Here is a 20966-nt window from a genome sequence, read left to right on the forward strand (position 1 = left end):
GAAACTATTCCAAACAATACAAAAAGAGGGAATTCTTCCCAAATCATATTATGACACCAACATCATCCTGATTCCAAAACCCGGCAGAGACTCAACAAGAAAAGAAAACTTCAGGCCGACATCCATGATGAACATAGATGCAAAAATCTTCAATAAAATACTGAAAAGCCGATTGCAACAGCACATCAAAAAGCTTATCCACCATGATCAAGTAGGCGTCATCCCGGGGATGCAAGGCTGGTTCAACATACACAAGTCTATAAACATAATTCACCACATAAACAGAACCAAAGGCAAAAACCACATGATTATCTCAATTGATGCAGAGAAGGCCTTTGACAAAATTCAACAGCCCTTTATGCTAAAAACCCTCAATAAGCTAGGTATCGATGGAACGTATCTCAAAATAATAAAAGCTATTTATGATAAACGAACAGCCAATATCATACTGAATGGGCAAAAACTGGAAGCATTCCCCTTGAAATGTGGCACCAGACAAGGATACCCTCTCTCACCACTGCTATTCAATATAGTATTAGAAGTTCTAGCCAGAGCAATCAGGCAAGAAAAAGAAATAAAGGGCATTCAAATAGGAAAGGAGGAAGTCAAACTGTCTCTATTTGCAGACGACATGATTGTATATCTAGAAGACCCCATCGTCTCAGCCCCAAATCTCCTGAAACTGATAAGCAAGTTCAGCAAAGTCTCAGGATACAAAATCAATGTGCAAAAATCACATGCACTCCTATACACCAATAACAGACTTAAAGAGAGCCAAATCAAGAACAAACTTCCATTCACAATTGCCACAAAGAGAATAAAATACCTAGGAATACAACTAACAAGGAACATAAAGGACCTCTTCAAGGAGAACTATAAGCCACTGCTCAACGAAACAAGAGAGGACACAAACAGATGGAGAAACATTCCATGTTCATGGTTAGGAAGAATCAATATTGTGAAAATGGCCATACTGCCCAAAGTAATTTACAGATTCAATGCTATCCCCATCAAGCTACCAATGACCTTCTTCGCAGAACTGGAAAAAGCCACCTTAAACTTCATGTGGAACCAAAAGAGAGCCCGCATAGCCAAGTCAATTCTAAGCAAAAAGAACAAAGCGGGGGGCATCACACTACCGGACTTCAAACTATACTACAAGTCTACAGTAATCAAAACAGCATGCTACTGGTACCAAAACAGAGATATAGGCCAATGGAACAGAACAGAGGTCTCGGAGGCAACACAACATATCTACAACCATCTGATCTTTGACAAACCAGACAAAACCAAGCAATGGGAAAGGATTCCCTGTTCAATAAATGGTGTTGGGAAAGCTGGCTAGCCATGGGCAGAAAGCAGAAACTGGACCCCTTCCTGACACCTTACACTAAAATTAACTCCAGATGGATTAAAGACTTAAACATAAGACCTAACACCATAAAAACCCTAGAAGAAAATCTAGGCAAAACCATTCAGGACATAGGTATTGGCAAGGCCTTCATGACCAAAACACCAAAAGCATTGACAACAAAAGCCAAAATAGACAATGGGACCTAATCAAACTCCACAGCTTCTGCACAGCAAAAGAAACAATCATTAGAGTGAATCGGCAACCAACAGAATGGGAAAAAATTTTTGCAGTTTACCCATCTGACAAAGGGCTGATATCCAGAATTTACAAAGAACTAAAACAGATTTACAAGAAAAAAACTAACAAGCCCATTCAAAGGTGGGCAAAGGATATAAACAGACACTTTACAAAAGAAGATATACATGAGGCCAACAAACATATGAAAAAATGCTCATCATCACTGGTCATCAGAGAAATGCAAATCAAAACAACATTGAAATACCATCTCACACCAGTTAGAATGGCGATCATTAAAAAATCTGGAGACAACAGATGCTGGAGAGGATGTGGAGAAATAGGAACACTTTTACACTGTTGGTGGGAGTGTAAATTAGTTCAACCATTGTGGAAGACAGTGTGGCGATTCCTCAATGACATAGAAATAGAAATTCCATTTGACCCAGCAATCCCATTACTGGGTATATATCCGAAGGATTATAAATCGTTCTACTATAAGGACACGTGCACACGAATGTTCATTGCAGCACTGTTTACAATAGCAAAGACCTGGAACCAACCCAAATGCCCATCGACGATAGACTGGATAGGGAAAATGTGGCACATATACACCATGGAATATTACTCAGCAATCAAAAACGATGAGTTTGGGTCCTTTGTAGGGACATGGATGAACCTGGAAACCATCATTCTCAGCAAACTGACAGAAGAGCAGAAGATCAAACACCGCATGTTCTCACTCATAGGCAGGTGTTGAACAATGAGAACACATGGACACAGGGAGGGGAGCACTACACTCTGGGGTCAGTTGGGGGGAAATAGGGGAGGGACGGTGGGGGGTGGGGAGCTGGGGAGAGATAGCAAGGGGAGAAATGCCAGATGCAGGTGATGCGGAGGAAGGCAGCAAATCACACTGCCATGTGTGTACCTATGCAACAATTTTGCATGTTCTTCACACGTACCCCAAAACCTAAAATGCAATAAAATAAATAAATGGAGAAAAAAAAAAGATATGGTCCAAAGATATGGTCCAAACTTTAGCTTGTTAAAACATTATTTTATAAAATGTTAAGAATAGCATCAAACAGCATAAAATAACTCAAAGGAGAATATACATATACACACACACACACACACACACATAAATACATTATTACTCAATTGAATACATTTCAAATTTTAAAAGTTCCCTATCTTATAGTAACAAATTTTTGTATTTTGGCAGTTAAGAGTTAATGAGAAGTTAAACTTTTGACTAAATACAGGCTTTAAATATGCGTTACCTCTTTGGTAAATTCCAGACGTGATTTCATATTCAGATTTCCACCAAGTCCCCTTATGAGATTAATAATAAATTGGTCATGATCTCTGCAACCATGTAGATGTGACAAACCATTCATCACAGTCCCAACCAAACTTGTTTCTACCACATAGTCATTCTGTAGATTAAAATCCATAATACAAACAGACAAAAGGCAAATATTAACCTGTAAAGTTAGAGCCATACAGACTGATGTTCACATATCTTTTGAAGAACCATTTTTAAATTCACTCGTCTATTCAAACTTTAGAAAGTTTGGATTTCATTCAGTTTTTATATAAACTTTGAAAATAAAAAGTAATCATGAAAATACAATTGTATATTTCTAGTTATCAGTGCTATAGTTCTCAAATAGATACATGGTTTATTTACTTCCTAAACCGGAAGAATATAAGAGAAAAGGTAAGTTAGTGGGCATTTTTTCCAAAAAGAATTGATGTTCATTTCCTCTTCCTGATAAGAAAACAAGAAGCAAGAGCTAGATTGATGGCACTAGAAAAGAAAGGTTAGAAAAAAAAGACATAAATGAAAAACCATTTGGAGCTTTCTCTGTGAGAAGAATTTTTAAATGAAACTTCTGGAAACAGTGCTGTGTAGATGGTTTGATCAGTAAGCCCTCTGAGGCTCCTGGTAAGTGCAAGAGAGTGAAGTTAAAAATGGCTCTCAGTCTTTCCATAAATAGTTACAGAGAACCAATCATGCATTAGGATCTGTATGTGGTGTTAGGTTTGTTTTGTTTTGTTTTGTCTAAAGCTGGAATAAACAGAGTCCCTGTTTTCATGGAGCTCAAGCATAGTAGAGGAAATGGTTAACATTTTGTAGCAAGAGCTACAGGGCAACAGTACAGAATGTTGTGGGAAACAGTAACTCAGATTGAGGGCTCACGACTGCTTTAAAAAAAAGGTGACATTTAAGCTAAGACTGAAGGATGAGATCTATCTGCTTAGGCAGAGAATATAGCACATGCAAAGGAAAATTCAGTACAGTAAAGGAATTAAAAGAAGTTATGCGTAAGTAAGCAAGGAAGCAGTGTTTAAAAACAGAGAAACAGGCAAGGGCCAGAATGCAGAATTTATCAGACATGGTGAGTACAAACTTTATTTTCCTTGTCTTTAACATGTTTTTTATAATAGAGTAAAATGACCCAGTTTACATTTTAAAAAGATTGCTCTGCTTAAAAAAAATAAATATTTTTAGAAGAAAGAAGAAATGGGAGGAAGAGCAGGAAGAAAGAAGAAAAAAAGAAATCTACATAGACTCATGCTAAGAGTTCCAGATTTTAAAGGTGAGATAAAGGAAATGTACATATTTTCTTCTATATTTTCTTATTTTCTGAATTCATACAAGAAAGCACAATTTTATCCCATAGTCTGAGGAAGAGAAAAAAGAAGAAAGCAAAGTTCTAGTTATAAATACAATTTCAGCATTTGACTAGAGAATTCATTGTGGTATACCTCAGAACCTGTGCATGGTGAACAAAATACAGGATAAGAAGAAAAGAACACTTAACACATTAAATAAAACAAACAAACAAGGGTGTGACTGCAAAACATAAACCCTTTTTTTCCTAACTGAATCTTTGGTATTGTTTGATAATCTTATCCTGTCATCATTTCTAGTCACAAACCCCTATATATACACAAATATCTTCCATCTAATATGATACTCCTTATTCTAACATTTACACAACTATGAACAGATTACCTCAAAATATCTGCACTGGAAAGCCTTGTTAGGCTCTGAATGTTTTCTGTCAGTGAAATAACATATCTACTGAGAAGGTGTCACAATGCAGGCATCAGGTATATAATGAAGCACAATACTATCATTCATTTGCTATCTCTTAATATAATTGTTGATTCCGGGGCCACATTGAAGAGTATGATGGGCTTCGTCCTTGCCTTCAAGGTGCTTATAGTTTAATGTAAACAGACAATTATAATATAGTTGGTAGACGCAGTATGTTGCTACAGAAGCACAAAGGAGGAGACAGCCCTGGTCAGGCTAGGAGCCAATAGGAATGTTTCCTTTCCTAGGCCTCCAGGAAAACCCACCTTATTTGCATCACTTCCTCACAAATCCCTATTCCTTCATTTTTCATTCTGACAAAGTCAGAAAAGAAAAATGTTGAGAAAAATAAAACAAATCTTCATTTCTCTGTCTTGTTCAATTCCTAAGTATTGACCTCTAAATCAGGTTCAGATTAACAATCAGATACTTTCAAAAAACTCACTGCTATTTATATCCTCTTTTTGTATATGTTTTCATTTTTCATAAAAGCAATGCATAAACATGTAGAATATCTAAATGCCCTCCATGGTCTTCTTTGCATGCTAAACTTTTTCACATTCCAAATTCAAAATCAAATGTAATCTCCTTTTAAACCTCTTCTAAATGACAGCAATATTCTCTTCATCCTGCTGAATTGTGATTATCTGTTTGCATGTCATATTCCTCCATTAGATATACCCTTCTCAAGAAAAGAAATTATCTTGTTAATCTTTACCTCTCAAAGTCTCTCTTGTATTATGCTTCATATACATTAGATATTCAATGTTTTTGTTAAATATACACAAACATTTTCATCATTATAGTGAACAGCTCACCATCCTTTTTCTACTTCAGTGTTAACTTCATATTGTTTTTAACCTTATATATGTCATATATATGATATAAAGCAGAGTTAGTCCTTAATGCTACTCTTCAATACATTTATTCTGAACTTTTGACTAGAGTATCTGCTTAAAACCAGCAAATAGGATGGCACTGAGTGGTAACAATGAGAAGCATCTGGCAACATGTACATGATATATGTATATATTGATATATATAGGTGTATATATAATGGGTATATAAACACCTATACATTATATAAACATATGTGATATATATATATAGGTATTTATTGGCATATTAGTAAAATGTGACAGCAAGATTTTTGCTAGTAAAAATTAGAAAGACATTATAATAATCAAGATTTTTAGGTAAGCAGTGTGAAGTATTATAAATGAAAGATGTAAAATGTTTTAAGACTAACACAATAAACAGTTATGCTAAGAGATATAGAGGAGTAGTGGTGACATCGACCTCTCACCTCATCCCCACACTCCAGCAGAGCTCTACCACAAGAAAAATAAGCATCACTCTTAATCATACTTCTCACCTCAATTAATTATGAAACATTATGGTTAATTTACCTGCTTTAGAACCCATTGTAAAGCCTTTTCAAAATAATCTCCAATCCAATTTTCAAGATTATTTCTATATTTGGCAGGTTGATTCCTCAACCAAGATTTTATCAGAGAATTAAGATCTGTCTCTTCATCACTGAAACAGAATAGACCAATAAGAAATTATTTATGAAGAAATTATCAATTTACTTTAAAATAAATTTCTGCTCCAATAAACATTATTCTACACATATATTTTATCTGCTAGCATACAAAAGGTGGCTTTTGTTACTTTACTATGTGTATATGTGAATAATACAGTTACATTTGTGTGATGTGTATACACACACATACATATATATATACACACACATGCATATAGGTATACATACACATACATGTCATTTTCTATAAAATAAAACAAATTTTAACCATTTTATTATAAATATAAACTAACCAAGAATTATACATCTACACAACCTACTCTACATAGGCTCTACATAGCCTAAAGTGGCCTAAAGCATTCCTAGTCAGAGTGGTCTGTTTGTTAGAAATGTAAAATCCCAAATCCCTCTCCTGACATACTAAAGCAAAAATCTTCATTTTAATAAGATCCCTTGATGATTCAAATGCATATTAGAGTTTAAAACGCACTGATCTAAAATGTAATACAGATCTTTAAAATTATTTTTTCTCTAAGCCATAAAAATCCAACTACCTAAATTCCTATGCCACTATTAAAATTTAAAGATCTTCCTGAAGTAAAATATAATTTTTTAGCAAAGCACATAATTATCTGGGTAATATCCAATTATTTCACCAAAATCCAATTGGTGAAATAATAGAGATTCACATCTTATTCAAAATTATACCTTACATAATTATTTAAAATTACAGTAAAAACAATTCATGTTAGTTATTTTAGAATTGACAAGAGCTCATAATTTTTGGCATTTTTTCCTATCTTCTACCATTGTTTCATAGCAAATTAATAAATAACACCGATGCCTTGAATCTCTGCTCTCACAGTTTCTATGCAGTCTAATATGAAAAAAATAATTGAAACATCAAAGAGGTTAACAATTAAATAAAATTAGATTAGCCCAAAGTAAGCCAACCAAAGATGCTAAGCTCCTTCAAATAAAGAGTTTCTTACCAATGGCATTTTCTGAATGTCTATGAGACTACATGTCTAGATTTATCCAACACACCCCTGCTTCATACCAGTTGTCCCAGCATCATTAATAATAACATTTATTTCAGTAGTAAACGGTCCATATTTGGCCTATCACATAGCAAGTGCTCAACAAATATCTGCTAAGAGAATAAATGAAATCTAAAACTAACATATAAGCTGAACACATAGCAACAAAAAAATTGACATATATCTGTATTTTACATGAAATCATATATATTCATTACGCCTTTCACAATACCTGATTCACCAACAATTTTCAAGTCCTCTACAGCAATATGTGGTCTCTTTTTCTGCTAACTATGTATAGTATTCTACTTAATGCTTAGTTCACTTATATTTCATCTTGTGTAAATGTAGGTTTATTTTGCCTCCTCTATGTGAAACTATTTTCCAAAAAGGTGAGTTCTCTATAAACATTGGCGTTACTCCTTTCTAGCTTTCTCTTTCCTAAGGTGCATAACTTAATATCATATATATGATAGTTAACAAGTACTTTAAAAACTTATTCTGTTTTTCTCACAAGATTATAAGAATAGTTTAAAAATATGATAAATTGTATGTGAATCCTGCTATGAAAACTATAAACCCAAAATTATATTATCCTTTAATAACGCCTCAAAATATCAATTGAAGTTTCTGGCTAATTTAAAGTAAATGTTTCCTACAATACTATCAAAGAAGTAAGCAACTAAATAATTTCAAAACATGATTTGAACCAACTTTATTATATTGTCATATGTCATACAACACCTAAAGTGACTTTAAATGGTCCTAAAAAAATAAAATGTTATACAGGATTATAAATAACAAATTGAAAAAGTAAAATAAAACTTTCTTACATATGCCAAAATATTACTAATTTTCAAAAATAAAATTGGATCAAATGTCCATGCTCTGGTATTAGATTATTTTACATGATATCTAAAATTGGCTTATTACTCATTTTCAGTTTTCAAGACTCTTCCAAATATATTGAAGAAAAAAAAATTAAGTCAAGATATTTTCAATTTGTAAAATGAAAAGACTCGACCATAGGACCTATTAAACCTGGGTTAGCCCTAAAATTCTACAAATCTAAAATTCTATAATTAAAATATTGCTATTCAGCTTTAAATTATTAGCCCCTAGCTCATAATTAATATGTTCACTTCTCTGAACTCAATCACAATATTTCAGCAAAAAAAAGTAACAAATTTTCTTGCTATTTCATTTAAACAAATAAAAATAATAATTATTTCATAACTGTGATATAACTAAAACTGCTAAAATAATTCGATTTTGTAATAAAACAGTAACTCTCTGAATTAATTAAAACCTAACAAAAAAGAGGTTAATCACAAATGGGAAAAATATTTATTCATTATTCATACATTTACTTTACTTAACATGAAGCCAGGATAATAAAAGAATAATATGCTAATGTAATATGTATAAATAGTCTATGACTTACCTAAGAAAGATCATTCCCATCCTAGATATTGTGGCTGGTGAGGCACAACTTAAATCATGAGTTTCAAATACAAAGTTAACATTTGGGCCAAACTGAATCCTTTCTCCACTGGGCATAGTGAGTAGTCGATTATCATCCAGAACAGAATTCAGAGATTCTATCCATTCAGGGTCAATATCACCATCACAGATTATCCATGAGCTGACATCTATTTTCAAGTCAAAACAGTGGAGATAAAATAAAAACACATGCAGTGATAACAATTAAAAATAAGGACTAAACCAATTCTTAATTTTCATATGAATTTGTACTACAAATAAGCTAGAAAACCCATGGGAAATACAGGCTCAGCTGGGCAAAGACTCCAATATATATCATGTAATAATGCTTTATCTATAAACACACAAAATAGGTAATTTCACTAAAAAAGAAAAGACTTAGGTATTTCTATTCCCACAAGATACTCTTCAGAAATTTATCTTGTACTATATCATGAGAATGTACAAATGCTTGCTATGTAGTATATCTTTTAGAAAACACAGAAAATCCAATTTCCAGTGCCCTGCCTGAGAAATAAAATATTCAACACTGTCAAATTTTCTTGACATATAAAAAGGTGACCTCAAAGGGGGAAAAGTAGTGTCCAATTGTATACACAGTCTTTCCAGGATAAAACCTTTTCTATCCATCTTTCCTAAAATGGGAGTGGTTAATATTGTACTTGGACCTTTGAAACAATTCAAGGAGGAAAATTTCACCAATAAAACTGTGAGAAATACATGAAGGTAATAACTGGCCTTTACTTAATGTGACATTACATAGAAAAAGAAAAGGCTACATTGAAAATCCCTTCCAATGCTTTCACTTACTGTCTTAGAAAAATAATTATTAATTAAATTATGATCTGACAAAAAGTAGGGAGTCTCCTCTGACTCTGGCCAAAAATTCTCTTAAAAAACAAAGTCAACAAATTTAGACCAGGAAATGTACAGTTTTACCACTTAAATTTTCAAAAGTATTCAGAATACTTTCTTCAAATTAATAAGTTAATACTGTTCATATACACCAATTTTAACCCCAAATAAAAATCTGTCATCTTGCTTATTTCTGAGGCATTATAATATCAACTCAGTAAATATTTTATATTCATTCAGTAAATTAATCTAATTGTGAATTACATTCACGCAACTTACTCTAAGTTTCTATTGTATTAAAAATACTCATAGAGTTTAACTGAAAATGATAGCATGTCTTGGCCCCTTCCAAAGTAAAATATCAAATGTACATCGTTACAACTTTATTATGACTTTATGGTCATGGATAAGCCTTGATAAAGACAGTGTTATAGACAAATTCTATGATTCTCTAAAAATTAGTAAGTAAAGCAAAGTAGTATACATAGAGACTAACCTTGAGGTTCCCGAACCACTTGACGAGCACTATTTGTCAAAACACCATCAGACCATTCTCTTGTGTCCATGTCAATATGGCCTAATAATTGATATCGAGGCATAGCTTTGGGATTCATAGTGTATTGTTTCACTACTTTGCCAATTTTACAAAGTGCTGCCCTTAACATTCTCCAAAGGGTTGATTTTCCAGCACCACTTGGACCAACAATAACAACTCCCATCCTCTGGCATAACTGTTCATACAATTCTAAAGCCTTTTTGATCTAGTAGGAAAGAAATATATTCACATATGATTTATAATATTCAATCCTACTTAGTTCTACTTTTATTCTATAACAGCTGTTCTAACATGTAAATTAAGCCTTTGATTTCTTGAGTGGAAGATACAGCCTAAAATAGAACACCTAAATAAACCTGAACATATTTACAATATAATCTTTCAGTACTTCAATATTTCTTTAAAAGAAACAAAGCTGTTTTCCAAGTTTTTGACATTACAAACAAGATGTTCATTGCTTTCTCTACTCATTCACTCATTCAAATATTCATTATTTTATTCACTTATTCATTCATTCACTCTTAACTTCTCTCCAAAATTGAGGGCAAAGTGCTAATTTTGAAGAATTATTTGCACTGCATAAAGAGACCCATTTAAAAAAAATCCTAAGAAATTATCAAAGTGAAAATAAATCATATATATAATCAACTATAAATGTGTATGTATGATGAATCCATTACACACTAGGTACTCTAACAGTCACTAGGAATAAAATGGTGAGCAAAAATATACATGGATAGCCAGGTGCAGTGGCTCACACCTGTAATCCCAGCACTTTGGGAGGCCAAGGTGGGCAGATCACCTGAGGTCAGGAGTTTGAGGCCAGCCTGGCCAACATGAGGAAACCCCATCTCTACTAAAAATATAAAAATTATCCAAGTGTGGTAGTGTATGCCTGTAATCTTTGCTACTCAGGAGGCTGAGGCAGGAGAATCACGTGAACCCAGGTGGCAGAAGTTGCAGCGGGCAGAGATCTCACCACTGCACTCTAGCCTGTGTGACAGAGCAAGACTCCAACTCAAAAAAAAAATGAAAATAGTCTCATGGAGATAACTACATGGTGGAGGAGAATCAATACTAAATAAATACACAAACATGAAACAAATGTATGTGATAAGAGCACAGAGCAAGAAGATCTAATCAGGACTTGAAGATCCAGAAGACTTCCCTGAGCAAGTGATATCTAAGTTGAAAGATAAAAGATAAGTTGAAAGATGAAGGATAAGGATAGTTAATAAGGAATCAATTAGGAAAAGGGATCAATCTATTATAAAATATCGTTGACAGTTACCTGGTTGGGTATAATTTCATAATTGGCCTCTTCAAAGACCTGCTTTAATGCAGCACTTAGTTCATCATATTCTACTTCTTTAAAGTCAATTCCAGGAAAGACATCTTTAATCAATGCATCAAACCGGGTACAATCAGTAAAGGTAAACTTTGACATTGTATTAAGCCTCAATGCTTGTACCACAATATGACTTTCATTAGCTAGAAAAAAAAGGTTCATTTTAAAATTATTTATTATACTTACTATAAAATGTTTTTAAATATTCCATAGCCTTAATATGCATTATTAATCATTAAATGAACTAGAATTTAGTAACATTTGAAGATATTACATCACATGAATTGGCAAGCTTTGTTTTTTTGTTTGTTTGTTTTCATTGTACTTTAGGTATTCGGGTACATGTGCAGATCATGCAGGATTGTTGCATAAGTACATACATGGCAATGTAGTTTACTGCCTCCATTCCCCCATCACCTATATCTGGCATTTCTCCCCATGTTATCCCTCCCCAACATCCCCACACCCCATCCCTCCCCAAGCCCCCCAGAGCAGACCCCAGTGTGTGCTGCTTCCCTCCCTGTGTCCATGTGCTCTCATTGTTCAACACCCGCCTATGAGTGAGAACATGTGGTGTCTGATTTTCTGTTCTTATGTCAGTTTGCTGAGAATGATGGTTTCCAGATTCATCCATGTCCCTACAAAGGACACAAACTCATCCTTTTTTATAGCTGCATAGTATTCCATAGTGTATATGTACCACATTTTCCTTGTCCAGTCTATCATCGATGGGCATTTGGGTTGGTTCCAGGTCTTTGCTATTGCAAATAGTGCCGCCACACTGATTGAACTAATTTACACTCCCACCAACAGTGTAAAAGTGTTCCTGTTTCTACACATCCTCTCCAGCATCTGTTGTCTCCAGATTTTTTAATGATCACCATTCTAACTGGCATGAGAAGTTATCTCAATGTAGTTTTGATCTGCATTTCTCTAATGACCAGTGGTGATGAGCATTTTTTCATATGTTTTATCACCATAGGCAGGTGATAAAGGTTAACATAACTATTGATGTTATATGGTTGTTATATACCCACTGATACGACACAGTAAGAAAGACACTCCACCTCTGCGGTATTCTTTCCAAACATTTATAACCTAGTCTAATCATAATATATCAGCTTTAGAAAGAGAAAATCCTGCATGTGCTTCTAAAGTTTCTGTTCTTGTGTCAAGACAAGACAAATTATCAGGCTCTACTCTACACCTACTGAATCAGGATCTTTGAGGGTAGGGTCTAATAATCTGTTTTAACAAGCCACTAGGTGATTCTAATGGACGTTAAAGTTAATGAACAAGTGAACTTTACATATTACAACTATTTAATATTTAACACACATTAAAAGTTATTATATGACGTCAGGTAAAACCTGGAGAAAACCTGAATAAAGTAGGACATTTAGTTTAAAAATGATGTATCAAAATTGGTTCATTACTTGTGACAAATGTACCACATTAATGGAAGATGTTAACAATAGTAGAAACTGAGGCAGTGTATATAGTAATCGTTAATATTGTATCTACAACTTTTCTGTAAATCTCAAACTATTCTAAATTAATGCTTATGTTTTTTAAAAATAAGTTAATGGATTTGGAATAATCAATCATACCATTCTGTGTAGTGTCATTTTTCTTTAGCTGTCTAAGAAGATTTCCACTTCCTCTCAGAACTGTCTTCAAAGCTCTCAAACCCCAATCGTAATGTTGCTGAGGTGTCAAAAGTTCCCTGAAGTAGAGACATGGAAATCAATGCATCAAATAGCTAGAAGAAATTACTTTCATCATTGCATCCAAAGAAACACAGAATATAACTAGTGACACATAGAAATGAAGGTTGCTATCCCATTAATTTATATAAGGGAACCAATCACACAAAACAATCATTGAAGTAAGCTGTTAAAGAAAGATGGATGATTTTCAAGGGTAGGATAGAGCTTTTATGAACAAGCTAATTATCTTAATGAAGATACCAAATGACAATTACCTGTTACTCTTACACCTAAAGCCTTTAATCAATCCATCTTGCTTTCAGTCTCTGACACTGTCTAGTTCACCATTATCTCTTAAATGATATGGAACAGAATTGCACATTGTCCCAAAGAAGCTAAATGTCAGTTTCTATTATTAGAAATAAGACATAAGAAAAATTGTGAAGGATTCTTTCCAAAGAACAGTAGCTTGTGAGTGGTCAGCTGGTAAATTAGTTCAATAAGAATCATTTAGCCGAAGCACTCTAATACAAACATTTTGAAGAAAAAAGCTGATCAAATAAACAATATTTAAGAAAAGCAAGTAGTTTTCAGTCCAATATTTTTATTGTACACACTAAATCCTTTCATATCAACACCATAGTTACAAGAAAATCATCAGAATAAAAATCATGGAATAGGTGAACTGAGAAAATATGAAAATGATCACTAATAACCCTAATCGATCATTAGAAATGCAAAACAGAAAAATATTTACAACAGGAAAACTCACCTAGATAGATTGAAAATAGCCACCAATTTTCTGCCCAATACTTTAGCATCTTTAAAGCCTTCTGAATAGAGAATAACTTCTGCAATTAGCTCATTGTCTGGACGAGACATAGCTACGGGCCTGAAAAGCTGTTTAAGATTATCAGGCAGTTTTTGTCTTCCTCCGTAACCTTTTCCAGCAGGATTCATAGTGATAAAAATTCCAGAATTAGAATTTATTTCTACCTGAAATATTAAGATATTAACTTAAATATTAAATAAAATATTAATTTAAAATATAGGCATGATTTATATTTGAAACTATAAATATAAAATATATTGACAACAGAAATTTTATTGTGACATATTACTATATGTAAATCTTATATCTTAGCTAAAGGTAATCTCCAATGTGTAGTAACCATCTCCTTACTCAACATATGATACATTCCTTAGGAACTACACTACTTGGCAGAGCATATTTATAATCAGTTTTTTGAGGCTGAACATTCAAGAGATAGTAACTAATTTAATTATCTATTTATACATTAAATATATGTTTACTAAAAGCCTTCCTAGTACTAAACCCTTTGTTAAGTACACAGAGACAACTAAACTAAATAATGGTTTAAGCCACTCTGGAGCTCAGAGTCTATCTAGTATTACAGAGAGGCAATCATCATGTAATAAATATTATGACAGGGAAGAACTAAATGTGATAAGAGCACTTACTAGGAGGATTTTTAGCAAAGCCCTAAGAATAGAAGCTAAATTAGAATGTGTAAACAATGAATGGGCAATTAGTAAGTAGAAGCATGTAGAGTAGAATAAACAAGAAATCTGGCTATAAAGGAAAGAGGAAATACGATTCAGGGAAGGTTTGTTTACGTTTTAGTTATTATTAAAATTAAAAAATGTGATTATGTTTAAAACCTGACGAGGAATTGGTAGAGGAGAGAAGACTGAAGCTATAGCAAAAGAGATAATAATGTCCCGGGGAAGAGGATTCCAAAGCACAGGTGGAAAGATTAATATTGGTTGGGAAAAAGGACAACTCTTTCTTTGTAAGAGAAGTTAAAAAAAAAAAGTGAATGTAGAAGAAACTAAATCTTGATGGCAGGTAATTCTCACTTAATAGTTTCTTCTCTTTGTGAAGAGTTTAAGCATCACATAAATAACATGTTAACAATTTAGAACTGGTCTTACTTTCCTGTGCTACCTAGAAAAATCTGAATTGTGGAAATGTTATTTTATATAACAGGATAATCTCTTAGTTCTTACAACTTTCTGTATTAAGTATTCCACATTACATTAAAAAGTTTACATTTTCTGTACAAATGAATTTATATTCTAGTGACATTAATGTACATCTCCTATGGACAGCAGGGAGGAAAAGAATAGCTAAGTGCTTGTTGTTTTAACATTCACGTAGAATAATGATCAAAAACACATGCTTCATCCTGCTCCTATGTTTGAAGGTTAAACAAAAAAATGTGCTTCAGAATTACGCAGACCTAGGTTCAATTACAAGCTCCACTTCTTACTCTTATTTATCAAGTCCTAGTTTTTTCATCCATAAAGCAGGGAAAAAATAATAGCACCTATTTCAAAGGGTTGTGGTAATTATTAAATGAGACAATACATTAAGGCACTGTGAACACTGTCAGCACAAATAATAGAATAATATATAATATAAAAATATAAATATTATTATAACTGACTTATTCAACATTGGAAATTTAAAAATGAATATTGGGCTGGGCGCAGTGGTTCATGCCTATAATCCCAGCATTTTGGGAGGCCAAGGCAGGTAGATCACCTGAGGTCAGGAGTTCAATAACAGCCTACCCAGCATGATCAAACCCCATCTCTACTAAAAATACAAAAATCAGCTGGGTGTGATGGCGGGTGCCTGTAATACCAGCTATTGAGGCAGCCGAGGCAGAAGAATTGCCTGAACTTGGGAGGCAGAGGTTGCAGTAAGCCGAGATCACATCACTGCACTACAGCCTAGGCAACAAGAGCGAACTCCATCTCAAAAAAAAAAAAAAAGGAAGAATGAATGTAGGACCAAAAAAGGATAAGAAACTTCAGACACATTTTATAGGTAAAAAGCCTTAACACATTGGTTACAGATTAGAAACAAGGGTGGAGAAAAAAAAAGAGAATATTGCTTGAGTATGAATAATGTCATGACTTATAAAATATTTTAATTCTTTAAATTCCCAACATATTCTATACCTCTTTGCCAAGTAGTTCACATACAGTTCTATGATTTTTCAAAGCATCTTGAATTGTCTGGATTTGCATAGAAACTGCTGACAATACAGATTCTTCCAGCCTATTAAATTCATCAAAACAACCCCAGGCCCCACACTTCACCAAACCAACAAATATTCGTCCCATTGACTTCACATCGATGCCCTTAAAAACAACAATAGAAATTACATTCATTAAAAAATAACTAAAATCTCCATAACTACTTAATATTTAATGTCACTTACTGATAAGGTAATAATTTCACCCATCTGTACCTCTTTTGCTCATTTTAACATATGGATTAAGTAGCTACTCTCAAAACCCAGGTTGATTTCAAGGGATAAACAAAATAATTCATGTGAAAGTCTTCTAAAAAGTTTACAGAACAAATACAAGATTTTGTGTTAGTTACTCTTTAAGTCAAAATACAAATTATATACAAAATGTTTTTAAAACTGTCATCCGAAATGAATAGAAGATTTTCCTTTTGTATTATTCTCTTTGCTAAAATATTTTTCTATAATGTAATATAAATCTTCATTCACAAAAAATAAAATTATTTGTTTGCCATAGTTCTTAGAAAAGTTTTGGACTACACTATGTATAACATCTGTCCATTTTACTTGTCAATTTCAACAAATTCTGTCTTCAAGTAATTTAAATATAGTGATTTTTAAGTAGAGTATTTCATATACTAATAGAAACTAATCTAAATATGATAACCCATTCTTATATATTTTAATAATTATTTATTCTACCTCATCACAATTAAAAACTAAAACTTGTCTTCCAAGAAGTCCACCTAAAGCCTTTACTGACTCCGTTTTCCCAGTTCCAGCTGGTCCATAAGGATTTCCTCCAAGTCCCATCTTCATGGCTTGAGTGAGAGTTAGGTAGCACTTGTCTGTCAATGGAGTATAAACCAGTTTGGATGCATTACCCTATACAAGACAACACAAAGTCAGAGTATTCATGTTCTATTAAACTTTTTTACAAGTATTTACACAGCATGAGATTCTAGTTAAAACAGTAAAAATGTAACAAACAGGTTAAAGTTTTTAACACAGAAAAATATCCAAATTTTTTTCTAGTGAAAGAAGCGTTCTAAACACAAACTAAACTCAAACTTATTTTTCAAGAAAGTATTTCATACTATCCTCAATACATTAAGTTTCAAAAATTGCTTCTCAAGTTCTTGTTAATGACACAAAGATATACTTCTAAAGAAAACAAATCCAAAATTATTATACATTAATTATCCCATTTCACACTTTAAAATTTATATAAGCTATTTCCTTGACTCTTATGATATCCACAAATGAGAACTATTTTGGAGATCACAAAGTGTAATTAACTTGAAAAATTCCTTATGAAACTAATCATTTTAATTTATCAAATAATTCTCAAAGTTTCTACTAAACTGTAGGGAAAACAGATTCCCATTCCAGCTGCAATTTACAGTGTGTTTTTCCTCAATTTAGGTAGATAGATTTGGGTCTCAAATACATTTCCCGTTTGAAAAAGCCAATTGGCAGCTCTCCTAACATAGGCTTATTAATAAAATGTCAAATATGTTTTGATGATTGATTCATTATGATGGAGAAAGGCAAAGGAAACAGCTGGAATTTTTGAGAACATGTTACATTAGCTAAAATGTAAAAAATTTAACTAAAATTTTTTTCAACTTACAACTAAAAAATATTTAGCAAACATTTTAGCATATTTAAAATTACACTAATTTTTGTCTTGTATAAGGAGGCACAAACCAAATTGCTTTGACTGAGGCTGTCTTTATTCCTGTGTTGAACATATGTTTCAAATTGTATATAAATGCAATTCCAAGAAAAGGTACATTTTTAAGAATTCAATATAACACTAGCAATATTTTAACTTTTTGGTACATAGAATGATGTTTCATTTTTTCTTATGTGACACCTTTCTAATTCTGATTAAACAAGACAATAATAAAAATATATTACTGAAAAATTACTACTTAAATAAAAAAATATGTCTACCAATAACAAATTTCCTTTAAAGTAAATAATTTCTAATTGGAAATATAAAACACTGCCATAGGTCATACCTGATATTCATAAGTATACTGAAATTCAGAATCCACCATTTGAACATAACATGTATGATCACTTTTCATATAGAATCTAAGTTGTTTTTTCCAAGCCCAGTCCTCAGTTGTATGAACTTGAATTTGGTTTAACTGCTTTACCACATCAATATTATGGATAATGTCAAGAATTAGTGCTTTAAGTTTAAGCTCCAGGATGCCTGATTCTAGGCACAAATAAAAATAGTAATAGTTGGAGAAAATGTTAGCCTGTGATTTATATAATTTATGATTATGTGTACAGGTGATTTCTCAATGAATTTGAATGGTAATTTCATGACATATATGAATGGTATAGTAATACAAATCATATAAGCCAAAAAAAGTCAAATCTACCAGTAAGTAAGAAATAAGAATCTTGAGTATAAAAATTAAGGTATCAAAATTCCAAGAGAAAGAAGTTTTAGGTCCTTATTCAAGGGAGTAAGCACATTCCATTCTGCTTCTTCCTCAGAATGCAGGCATAAAAACCTGGACAACATACATTAAACTGCTATTTAGAACTCTGGGGAGAGTAGCAGGCAAATAGAGGAAGATCATAATTAGAAATGACACCAAACCAGTGGTAGATTTATCATTGTCTTTTTTCCCTGCTTCTAGCAACCCTAGGATCATACACAATGCAGCCAGAAACCCAAATTGGTATAGAGAGAGCTCCAGAAGAATACCTCTAGCTCAGGCTTTAGAAGGAAAGGGGTCTTCTGCTAGCTATCCCACTGGCAGCTGGGACCCAGAAGTCCTTAAAACTCTCAGGAAAGTAAACCTTCCCCTGAAATCAGAGGAGCTGTGATCCCAAGAGAGTAGGTAAACCCAAATTGCACAAAAGTGTGCAAGAAAGTAAAGTACATGAACCCCAGTTTTCTGGCCAGAGAAACAAAAAAGGCCAAGGGGATCATAAAATGCTAAGAAGATCATGGAGAGGGAGATTTAAAAAATAACACCATAAACTTGTTTATGAACTCCTGGACTCATTCCCAAGCTGTGGTGCATGAATAGATTTCATTCTAATCAGAAACCAAATACTTTGGGATTGGCTACTAGGGAACACACAGGGGACAAACTGAAATAGCACTGCAAAGATTTGAAAACAGACTGACACCAGAACCACAACCCACAGAAAGCTAGCTAGAACTTGCAGCCTAAACCCAACAGGATTAGCTGCTCAAACAAAAATATCAATATTCTCCAGAGGATTTAAACAAAACCTAAACCCTCATAATGTAATATTCAAAATGTCCATAAAACCATCCAAAATTATTCAATATGCAAAGAACCAAGAAAATCTCAATTCACACAAGAAATGACAATCAATAGGTACCAGTATCTAGATGACACAGGTGTTGAGGTTATCTGAAAAAGACTTTAAAGTACTGTTATTGTCAGGCAAAGTGGTTTATGCCTGTAATCCCAAAACTTTCAGAGGCCAAGGTGGGAGAACTGCTTGAGCCCAGGAGTTTGAAACCAGCCCGGGCAAAATGGCAAAACGCTGTCTCTACAAAAAATAAAAAAGTCAGCCAGGAATGGTGGCACATTTCTGTAATCCCAGTTACCCAGGAGGCTGAGGTGGGAGGATTGCTTGAGCCCAGGAAGTCAAGGCTGAAGTAAGCCACAATCTCACCACCGCATTCCAGCCTGAACAACAGAGCAAGAACCTGTCCCCCACCCTCCCCCAAAAAGACTTTAAAGCCCTATTATAAAAGTGCTCTAAGAAGTACAAAAAGTAAAAGGTGAACACTTTTGAAATAAGTGGAAAGACAGAATACCTTAACAAAAAAAAATAAATAGAAATTTTAAAACTGAAAAATATTAAATTTTTAATTCTTTTAAAAATCACTAAAGGACTCAATATTAAAATGGAAATAATAAAGGGAAGAGTCAGTAATCTTGAAGACAGAGCAGTGGAAATTGTGCAGGCTAATAAACAGAAAAAAATTTTAAAAAAAGCAGCACCTCAGAGGCCCAAGCCCATGCCAAAAGGTCTAACATTCATGTCATGGAAGGGTAGGAGAAAGAGTGTAATACAGAAAAACATTTGAAGAAACAAGAGCTAAAATCTTCCCATAATTTGGTGAAAAGCAAATGTACAGATTGAAACTGAGACAATCCCAAATAGAATAAATGCAAAGGTGTGTCTATATCATAATCAACCTACTGAAAACTAAAGAATATGGTAAAGTCTTAAATGTTGCCAGAAAAAATAGTAATGTATTACTTAAAGGAGAATAACTAATGAAATGACTGTGGATTCCTCATAGGAAAACATATAGGTCAGAAGGAAGCAAAACACTTTAAAATGGTAAAAGAAAAGAATTGTCAACTCAGTATAGCTAGTGAAAACTTCTTCAGAAATAAAGGTAAAATAAGACATTCTTGGATCTAGGAAATCTATGTGAATTCACAGTGCACCTACTCCAAAAGAAAAACTAAAAGAAGTTCCTTGGAAAAAAGAAGGAAAATGACACCAGAAGGAAACCTGTAACATTGTGAATAAAGAAGGGCAACAGAAATAGTAAACATCTAGTTACATATAAAAGATTGATGTTCTCCTCTTGAGTCTTTTCAAATATCTTTGATGGTT

General features: G+C 33.2%; 1 protein-coding gene across 6 annotated transcripts in view; it reads right to left on the reverse strand.

Annotated features, from left to right (window-relative positions):
* Positions 1 to 20966, reverse strand: part of DYNC2H1 (dynein cytoplasmic 2 heavy chain 1) — a 396897-nt gene that overhangs the window by 318977 nt on the left and 56954 nt on the right. For all 6 annotated transcript variants that reach the window (XM_032285741.1, XM_032285742.1, XM_032285743.1 and 3 more), the window contains exons 32-41: positions 18350 to 18555; positions 17025 to 17207; positions 16249 to 16431; positions 14030 to 14253; positions 13159 to 13274; positions 11492 to 11691; positions 10141 to 10405; positions 8731 to 8938; positions 6110 to 6239; positions 2875 to 3030 (exon numbers count right to left, since the gene is read on the reverse strand). In XM_032285741.1, the coding sequence (XP_032141632.1) occupies positions 2875 to 3030; positions 6110 to 6239; positions 8731 to 8938; positions 10141 to 10405; positions 11492 to 11691; positions 13159 to 13274; positions 14030 to 14253; positions 16249 to 16431; positions 17025 to 17207; positions 18350 to 18555 (1871 nt within the window). The remainder of the gene's footprint in view (positions 1 to 2874; positions 3031 to 6109; positions 6240 to 8730; positions 8939 to 10140; positions 10406 to 11491; positions 11692 to 13158; positions 13275 to 14029; positions 14254 to 16248; positions 16432 to 17024; positions 17208 to 18349; positions 18556 to 20966) is intronic.

The sequence above is a fragment of the Sapajus apella genome, unplaced genomic scaffold (genome assembly GCF_009761245.1).
Source record: "Sapajus apella isolate SASKATOON/1434 unplaced genomic scaffold, GSC_monkey_1.0 scaffold16, whole genome shotgun sequence".
NCBI classification, from domain to species: Eukaryota; Metazoa; Chordata; class Mammalia; order Primates; family Cebidae; genus Sapajus; species Sapajus apella.